We start from the raw sequence: 10,266 nt of genomic DNA, 5'->3' as shown, positions 1-10,266 counted from the left end.
GTTACCAGCGAATGCTTTGTGTCCAAAATACAGGTACTTAAAACTTGATCAAACAATTCCAGAATGAAGTATTACAGTTGATATAACAGAAATCAACAACATTACATACCACATATTGATCAAATCAGCTTCTTTAACCAATTGCTCAGATAAGCCAATAAAAGAAATAATTCTCTGTACCAAATACCTTGATTCATCTAAACACAACTAAATAAGTTAAATGCAATTTTGTAAATTGTGCAGATAAAATCCCATCACAACACAATAGATACCTAAACATATCAATTCTACACATAACAATAGATAATACACACACATCGAGTCCACACGTCACAATGGGTATGACAAACACGGTCCCTGTGTCACAATATGCACGAGGGTATGCTAAGGCTTTCTGATGGATTTTACAGCAATGTAAAACAGTCAATTGTCTAAACTTCATACAAAATGACGTCATAATATGCACGAGGGTATTTTAAGGCTTTCTGATGGATTTTACAGCAATGTGAAACAGTCAATTGTCTAAACTTCATACAAAATGACGTCATAATATGCACGAGGGTATTTTAAGGCTTTCTGATGGATTTTACAGCAATGTGAAACAGTCCACTGTCTAAACTTCGTACAAAATGACATCATAATAAACTAACGACGCGATGTCGATTCCATTCGATTATTCTGAAGGAATGTATCGTATCTGTTAAAGTTAACTTTAAAGAGACAGCTATAAAACCGTGTGTTTCCTTTATAGATGATGTTGTTTAGTCTGAACATACGTCAGGATCTTAAAAGATTATGACATCAGAAAGAATTTATTTTCAAAAACATATAAGATTTTAAGTCATTAATCAACTGCGCCGATGAGATTCAGTTACTGGTATATAATTTGCAAGATGATTTGTGCGTCACACATGACTACGAAGAACATACGAAATCAAAGAAATGCATCAAATACAATGCTGAACACCAGTGTAAATCATGTAATAAGCATTTTGAACAATACTGTAGATTCCTTATTTTACGCGAGTTCTTAATTCCGCGATCTAACTGTTTTCATTAAATCGCTTTTAATTAGGAATTTACAGTACTTCCCGTCAAAATGATTTTAGCTTTGGGACATTATAACATTGTTGTTTAAGTGTGACACTGTCCACTAGGGGTTCATCTCTTGAATTCCCGGGATTATGTCTTCATTCACACTCCCCTCTGTAGACCCACAGGACTGACTCAGAGGGGATTCTGACATGGCAATGTATGGTCCGTCAAAATTGACCGGGATGCTGATGTGATGAGATAAAGAATGCTTTTCAACCTTTTTCTTGCCGAACAAATTGTCCAAAAACGAGGGGTGTATGCTAATGGGAAGATAGTGTGTGCCTTTGGGGTTCATCACAAACGCTGGCAGTGGAACACTACTAAATAATTGTATTCCACTGGCAGAGGAACGACTGTGAGTGGAACTACTTTGACTGCTATGGGGGCGTACTTTTTGACGTGGGTACTTCCTCTTCACTTTCTCCTTCTCTTCTTCTCTTGGGCTGCTTGAGGAAGAGTCGCAAAATTGCATCGATAAGTGAAGCTCAAGTTTCTCCTCCTGTGAAAACCTTTCAATGATGTTGTGTTTCAATTTGTATGCGTTAGTTTCCTTTAATTCTGTCCCATTACAACTGTCCCTATCAGAATCTGTGGACTTTTCAGGGGAATGACTACTGACCGAACTACATCCTTCAATTTCCTCCTGCCCGGATATCTGGTCTGGGTTCCTCATTGACTTTGGATACAGGTAGAACTCAGATAAATTGGATCCACCAATAGAGCTGACAGATCCACTGATGGACCCACTCAATGACCCACTCAATGAACTCATGGACGGTTCTTTTGGTAAAAGGGAAGTTCTCAGGAACCGGTCCTTGATGTTGGAAGTGGTCACGTCCTGGTGCAGTGATCTAGGCTGTTCCACATGCGTCTCTTGTATCATAGCCCTTCCCACAACCCGACTTTTGTTTGTTTCCCCCATCGTCATTTCATCAGATTTCCTGGGATGAGAGTGATCTGAAATCACAAAAATTTATAAAATCTTCTTTCAAGGGAATCTTTTCATTTCATGCAAAGAAAGGAAATTCACTCAAAAATAAAATACTAAAAAGATTTCCAAAACTTACAATCTATGAAATGTTCGAAATGTCATTGATTTTTGGTGAAACTTGTATCTGGTCTCTTGCAAGAAGCATTTATTATTGTTATCATATGTTTGCAGTTACATGGAATTGTTTTTAAGAAATGAATTTAATAAATATTCTATTGATTGACGTTTCAAAGGAAACATTGACCAGAAACTTTTAGAAGCGCCAATATCTCATCAAACAAATAAATATTAAATGATTCAAATATTTGCACCCCATCGTTAGCAGACGAATTTTCTGTTTTCATTTGAAGCAGAATTTATTCAAAAACTTGTATTTGAAAAAATTAATCATTCGCTTTGGCATTCAACATTCACGACGCATTATCAATTATAACTCCCATACTTAAGTCCACTCGATATATCCTAGGCCTAGCAAACCTGAAATAAAAGAAACCGTAGAGTCTGCGTCATCTGTTTCGGATTTGGAAAGGGGTTTCCTTACTTATTAAGCAATATACCTTCATCTTACCTGGTCATATAGTTAGATTCACGTACCATTACGTAGGAACTTTAGACTGATCTGTTCTAGGTGCTTGCTGATATTGACACAGACCGGGTCTTTGATGTCTCTTCCCTCAAACTCGACGTAGTACCGCATCACCTCATCCTGGCATTCCTTAAAGCCCATGTAGAACTTGTCCTCACAGCACGGCCGCCCCGCCCCCTCTACATGGAAGTCTTCCATGTTTCCACCTGTAATCAATATATAATCAGTCAACCAACTTAAAACTATCCAATATATTATCAACCCAATCAAGCACAAGCTCGGTATACATAGCTTGGAAATTAAATGACGGATATGTTTGGTAGCCATTTTTATGATCTTGGTCTTTACTATTCTTCCCTGACCGTTTCAATCAAGCAAAATTGTTAAATAAAGATATATAGCGTACAACAGCCACCATTTGAACTATTTCAACAAGTGACGTCTTTGTTATCGTGAATAATATCAGTAAGTGAAAATTACTACCATCTCTGTAACTATCAGTAACTGACGCCGTCTCTTCCTAACCTGTTTTATTGAAATAATTTACCAGTTGTAGTCTACTAAGCTCGGCTAAACTGTTGTTCATTCGATCTCGACGACAAACGAATTTGTGATATCAGAAAATTTAAGATTTTCGTATATATGATATTTTAAAGGGGCATGGTCACGATTTTGGTCAATTTTTTTTTATTATCTGAAATGCTTTAGAAATGCATTTTTAACTATCAAATGTTTGCGTGCCAGTCGATGAGTTTTAAGCAAGACTCAGGGCTCACAATTCTTCGTCATGTAAACAAAGCTCATGCCCTGTATTTGTTTACAGAGGTTCAATATACCAGTAAAACATCTTTTTCAATTTGATTTGTCTATCTTCTTATTCATTTTAAGGATAAAAAACAGTTCCTAACAATTAACACATTCATTATAATGTCTAAAACGGTATTTTCACTGCAACATTCAAAATGTAAACAAAATATTTGTTTACATAGCGAAGAATCGTAAGCTCTGTAACTTGCTTATAACTTAACAAATGGCACTCAAATTTTGGTTACCTATTATAAATGCCTTACTGAAGCATTGTAAACAATAAAATTGAAAAAATGATTTTTGACCAAAATCTTGACCATGCCCCTTTAAGACTTTGATCAAAACATTTAACTTAAAAACAGAACCTAACCACCAAGAATAATTATGAGCTAAAAAGAAATTTTTTAAAATGCATACCGGTGGAATTTTTAGCTTTTTCACCCATGGTTAGTCAAACACATCTCGATTAATGGCAAGTTCTGCGGTCCGAAATAAGAAAAGAACTTGGAACACATGTTAAATACTATCTACGCTGCATGGAACACGCACACAGGATAGTACAAAGGAAATGATGCAGGCAATACAATTAAAAATCAACAATTAACAACTATGACGATGGATTTCCCTTCAAACCTTTTGTCTCAGCATGTATAAACGTTTACTAAATATAAAACCAATCCAAAACATGAACGTAATTGGAAAAGGATGTTTACCTTATCCGACTCGTTTCATAATACCGTCGATTATCCCACGTGTAGAGATTCTTGTTTTTGTCAGCAGCTCTGTAAAGACATGTGAACATAAACATTTCTAAACATATATATTTTTAATGAACAAGGATCGGAAAACAGCCACAGCTAATTTATGTCAACACCTTGTAGGTCAAGTAAGAATAATTTATGAGAATATAATGTAATTTTCAGATGTAGTTTTTCACATATACTTGATAAACAATTAAAGGATATTATTTGATTGGAGAGCTGTATCATTTTTCTGCGTGGATAATATGATATTCGAATCAAGATATACATATATAATTTATAAATAGTTTAAGTGTTATTAGTATATTGTATAGATATAAGTATTTTTCAAAATTATGTTAAAGATAACAAAAGAGGGAAAATAAGCAACAACAAAAAAGAAATATATAAAAATAGTCATGATTTTCCCAAATTGAGTATAGGGCTTCACGGATATTATAACCATGTAATCAGCTAATCTCCCTCTGATGTGGATGTAGAAAAAAGAAAGAGATTTTTTACGATTTAATACATTTTCGCTTTATGCCAATATTGGACCCAGACAATGGGTCTGAACTCCTGATCTAGGAACCATGAATTTCAAAAGAAGGCTTCAAGAACATCATTACCTGAATTTAGATTATTCAAATTCCATCATACCTTCTCATATGACCATCATAACTTTTCTCAAATGTAAATTGGAGTGGCGGAGAAGAATGGTTTTTTTTAAAGATTTCATACTTTTTCACCATATGGCCATACTGTACATCTTTAAAGTTATAACTGAAAATACCTTCAACACATTTTCGAGTAATGCTTCTGGAACACCTTTAGAATGATTCGATCCTTTGTTTTTCAATAGTGCAGACTGATTCGATCCTTTTTGTTCAATGCTGTAGACTGATTTAGTCATTTAATTTTTCAATGCTGTAGGCTTATTCGATCCTTTATTTGCCAATGTTGTAGACTGATTTGATCCTTTTTTTCAATGCTACAGGCTGATTTGATCTTTTTTCAATGCTGTAGATTGATTCAATCCTTTATTTGTCAATGCTGAAGACTGAGTAGATCCCTTTTTTTAATGCTGTAGATTGATTCGATCCTTTATTTGTCAATGCTGTAGACTGAGTCGATCTTTTTTCAATGCTGTAGACTGATTCGATCTTTTTTTCAATGCTGTAGACTGATTTGATCCTTTATTTGTCAATGCTGTAGATTGATTCGATCCTTTATTTGTCAATGCTGTAGATTGATTTGATCCTTTTTTCAATGCTGTAGACTGATTCGATCTTTTTCCAATGCTGTAGACTGAATCGATGAGTCGAGAGTAATGCTTCTGGAACACCTTTAGAATGATTCGATCCTTTGTTTTTCAATAGTGCAGACTGATTTGATCCTTTTTTTTCAATGCTACAGACTGATTTGATCCTTTTTACAATGCTGTAGATTGATTCGATCCTTTATTTGTCAATGTTGAAGACTGGGTTGATCCTTTTTCAATGTTGTAGACTGATTCGATCTTTTTTTCAATGCTGTAGACTGATTTGGTCCTTTATTTGTCAATGCTGTAGACTGATTCGATCTTTTTTCAATGCTGTAGACTGATTCGATCTTTTTTCAATGCTGTAGACTGATTTGATCCTTTTTTTCAATGTTGTAAACTGGTTTGATCCTTTATCTTCAAAGCAGTAGACTGATTTGATCCTTTATTTTTTTCAAATGGGGTAGACTTATTCGATCCTTTTTTATAATGCTGTAGACTGATTTGATCCTTTATTTTTATAACGCTGTAAACTGATTCGATCCTTTATTTTTAAATTCTGTAGACTTATTTGGTCCTTTGTTATAATGCTGTAGACGTATTCGATCCTTTTTTCTCAGTGCTGTAGACGGATTCGATCCTTTATTCTTTAATGCTGTATGCTGTAGACTGGTTCGATTCTTTTTTTTTAACATTGTAGACTGATTCGATTCTTCATCTTTCAGTGCTGGAGTAGGTTAATATATTTGGTGTATATACAAAAGGTCATATCTTTACTACAGAACGAAAGGTATATAATTCTATGATGCAATTACAAGGCTATCTTAGTAAATCTATAATACATATTTTGCATTGGTGCTGCATACTATTCAATTTAGTTGATGCTGGAGCAAGTAACATTTTCGATTAGGTGCCCTTTGCTGATGGTCATATCTAGTTCCTATACATAAAGGTTTCACCAAACTTGGAGGAAAAATGTAAGGTTTATGTTTCCGATTTTAATGTTTACAATGCTTTTGTAATTCAATTCTAATATGCAACCAAAATTTGAGTGTCATTTGTTAAGTTATTTACGAATTACAGAGCTTACAATTCTTACAAGTCAAAGTAAAAATTCCAGTTTTATTCTTAAACGAATGTTTTAAACGTCAAAACTGTTTATTAATGCTTAAAATGAATAAAACATAAACAGATCGGCTTGAAACGTTTTTTAACGGTATATTGAACCTTTTAGACAAAAACAGGGCACGAGCATTGTTTACATGACAAAACAATGTGAGCCCTGTACCTTAATTGCATAATTCAAGTCTACGACTGACTCTCAAATTTCATTTGATCATAAGACATTCATTCAAAGGTCCCATTTTACAAAGGGACTTACGACTTATGACCAAAATATTGAATTCTGTAAATCATATATTAATCATTATTTCAATTTTATGATTTTAAAATTCTTCAATAAAAATAGAAATCGTAAAAATGCTTACCTTGTCATTGGAGTTCTAAAAAATTATTTTGTTATAAACCATTCTAATTGCACACACAAGTATTCTGAAGTTGACATTAAAAAGATGCTTGAGTTTCTGATAGGCGACATCTATGTAGTTTTTGGAAATCAAGTCGTCCAACAATCTGTTGGAATTCCCATGGGTACCAATTGTGCCCCATTGTTAGCAGATCTATTATTGTATTCTTATGAAGCAGAATTTATTCAAAAACGTGTACGTCAGTGAACTTGAAATAAAAGATTCCACAGAGTCTGCATCATCTCTTCATATTTGGATATTTTACTGGACATGGACATTGATGGTAACCTAACAACAAAACTTTATGATAAACGCGATGACTTCATTTTTGTATAGTCAACTTTCCTTACTTATGTAGCAATATACCTTTATCATCTGCATATGGCGCTTTTGTCTCTCAATTGATTCGATACGCAAGGGCATGCTCTTCGTATGAACAGTTTCTAAGACGAAGCAAGCTACTGACAAACAAATTGATAAAACAGGACTATCAACAGTCTCGCTTAAAGTCATCTTTTCGTACGTTTTATGGTCGATACAACGACGTTGTCAGCAAATACAATCTTCCATTGGGTCGCATGCTGACTGACGTTTTTCATACTAATTGTTAGACCATAATTAATCACCTAATTGTCTACGGACTTTTCCGATTTTTTTCCCGATTACGACAAAGAGCACACGGCGGGTGTGACCGGTAAGCAGAGGATGCTCACCCCTCCTAAGCACCTGGGGCCCGTTTCTCAAAAAGGCCTACGTCCAGGCGTAAGCTTAGTCCGGACTAAATCAGGGACTAAACCCCAAAACTAGACTAAGCTGCGTTTCACAAAAAGGCGGAAACTTAGTCGGAACTAAATTTGGGTTTAAATCTACGCCTGCTAATGGGCAGGCGTAAGTCCTTAGTCTGTACACAAAAATGGGGAGCGTTTTGTTTCTAAGACAAAATAAACAGAGATTATTAATTTTGGTATTGTTTTACATGTTATTAAGGAAACATTCACATTTATTGAGATATTTGCACATGTACATCTAACTTTTTTATATATATATAAAAAAAACCTATTGTTCGATAACTTTTTTCTAAATATATTAAGATTAAATCCATTTGATAAATAATGGGCTCAATTCACTAATATACATTACTACTCGGTAAACCCCGATAACTGATATAAACACAATAATTAAAAAGATGTTATAATTCTTAATAATACATGTATTCTACAACAATAACTCCGAGTTCATGCATCGTATAGATGTATACAAGCATGGATAGATAATTGATTTTTAAATCAATACTCAGTAAGCAATGTCTGAGACCATTTTAGTGTTTCTAATAAAATTTGAACCTATAAAACGAAACTGATTTCAAAAAGTTGAGAATACTTCTTTAATGGGAGCATCTCAAAACGTTTACAGTTGTTATTTGTGCTTGTGTGTATTTGTATGTTTCCTGCCTATATTACGAAAAATTTCACAACACGTTTGCATTATTTACAAATTTAACTAGCTAGTCATACTTATTATACAATGTATATACAAATGTATACCCCCAATAACTCAAACCAGTTAAGAAAAAAAAAGTAGGAGTCAAACGTACTTGTTAGATCTAAAACCGCCTCTTATCCGGGGGAGGGGGATAGGGGATTTTTAAGATCTGTTTTCCATTAAACTTTGAGAAACCATTCGCTCATAAAACTTTCTTTAAATAGGGAGGGGGTTCTTGATTATTGCTTTTATATCTATATTTTAATAAAGATACTGTATACTGGAGTACTTTCGTCCTGTATAATCTTCACCATTCTACACCTGTAAACAGTTTCGCCCCGTCAAGAATTCTCCGAGTCACAGTTGTGTTTCAAGTTACTTATAATAGTTTTAGGCATTGGAATTCTTCAATTCTTAAAATCGCCTGCTGACACGAGGGTAAAATGGTTTAAAATTAAGGGGGGCAATTAATTCCTTGTATACAGTATATAGTACTTCAACAACCCCCCCCCCCCCCCCAAAAAAAAAAAAACCCAAAACAAAACAAGCAATTAATTAAACAAAAACAGGAAAGAGGGTACAGGAGACTCTGGCCTAAAATGTTGTTATTTATCGTGTTGTTAAGTGTAGAAGATATCTTTCAATACTTTTATCACTTGAATCGCAGAAAATCAAGAATCGTTTCTATGCCATTGTCTACATTCTGTCTAAATTCCTACGATATTGGAACAGAGGATGGAATTTTTCTTTCTTTCTGTTGACATGGACAAGGTTCATGTACATGGGGTTTTTTTTATTTCAGTAGGTTGCTGTTTAAATCATAGTGATATTATTGTCTATAAATACCGGCAATTCAGTGATTTAATTAAAACATGTATAAAGCCTTATCCCAGCAGTCGAAAGTGTCTAACTATCTATATGAAGCATGACTGATCATTCTGCAGACGTTTGCAGGCATTTCCACTGTACTCTGCCCCTGCATTCTAATAATATTTTCAATTTTACACGAATATTGGACTTAATTTCTATGCATTGTTTTGTACATGATCAATGAAGTGCAATTGTGCTTTAATATCGTTTGCGATGAATTCAATTGTCATATATTTGGTTTCTGCAACATCTTATGTCTGCCCCTTTCATATCACCTGTATTTTCTCTAAAATATTATTATGTCAAGAAGCGTGTAGGCGTTTATTCTTTTTTATTAACATAAACTGTTATGAGCAATTTTAACTTGAACATTCTGTGGTATAGTATAACTTGTGTACTTTCGAGTGAATGTACTATGAATCGGAAAATTGATCCACCATATAAAATCATAGCCTCAAAGCAAAACAAAATACGATGTGCGCATGCTTAGTACTCAGCGGAGATGTCTTAGTTCTTCGACATTTAAACCTTAACTTACGCCTCTTTCAGAAACGCAACTTAGACCCGACTTAATATTGGCGTAACTTTGTTGGTCGGACTAACCTAGGCCCAAATTTACGCCTTTTTGAGAAACCGGCCCCTGATCCTACTTTTATCTATTTGGAGGCCCGTGTTGCTCAGCTTTGAATTTGTATTTCTTTTTATGGATTTTTGAGATGGTTCACGGTTTGTTATTGTCATTGGTTCATCCGTACAACCTTTGGAATATTTCGATTACTATTACATACTTTGATGGAACCTATTCTATATTTAAATATTATAATAATATCACATCATTGTACAGAAGTGGAGATCCTAATGACACAAATAACTACAATGGATTAATTGTCACTAGTTGTATGGGGAAA

The 10,266-nt window shown here is 34.3% G+C and overlaps 1 protein-coding gene across 1 annotated transcript; it reads right to left on the bottom strand.

The window, feature by feature from the left end:
• Window positions 1-228: 228 nt before the first annotated feature.
• On the bottom strand, window positions 229-2,876 carry LOC117682740 (uncharacterized). Its single transcript, XM_034450990.2, has 2 exons — window positions 2,681-2,876; window positions 229-2,052 (listed from the first exon to the last, which is right to left on the bottom strand). The coding sequence occupies exons 1-2, from the start codon at window positions 2,868-2,870 to the stop codon at window positions 1,154-1,156; spliced, it is 1,089 nt and encodes a 362-aa protein (XP_034306881.2). The 5' UTR covers window positions 2,871-2,876; the 3' UTR covers window positions 229-1,153.
• Window positions 2,877-10,266: the final 7,390 nt, after the last annotated feature.

The sequence above is a fragment of the Magallana gigas genome, chromosome 4, assembly GCF_963853765.1.
Source record: "Magallana gigas chromosome 4, xbMagGiga1.1, whole genome shotgun sequence".
Lineage (NCBI taxonomy): Eukaryota > Metazoa > Mollusca > Bivalvia > Ostreida > Ostreidae > Magallana > Magallana gigas.
Note: the sequence above shows the minus strand (reverse complement) of the source record. Positions and strands in the feature narration are given on the sequence as shown.

Bases quoted from the DNA above. Each gene is read 5' to 3' on its own strand.
- LOC117682740 (XM_034450990.2), bottom strand. From the start codon at position 2,870: ATGGAAGACTTCCATGTAGAGGGGGCGGGGCGGCCGTGCTGTGAGGAC. The intron at 2,053-2,680 runs GTACGTGAATCT...TTGTGATTTCAG, and splicing joins TCTAAAGTTCCTACGTAATG to ATCACTCTCATCCCAGGAAA.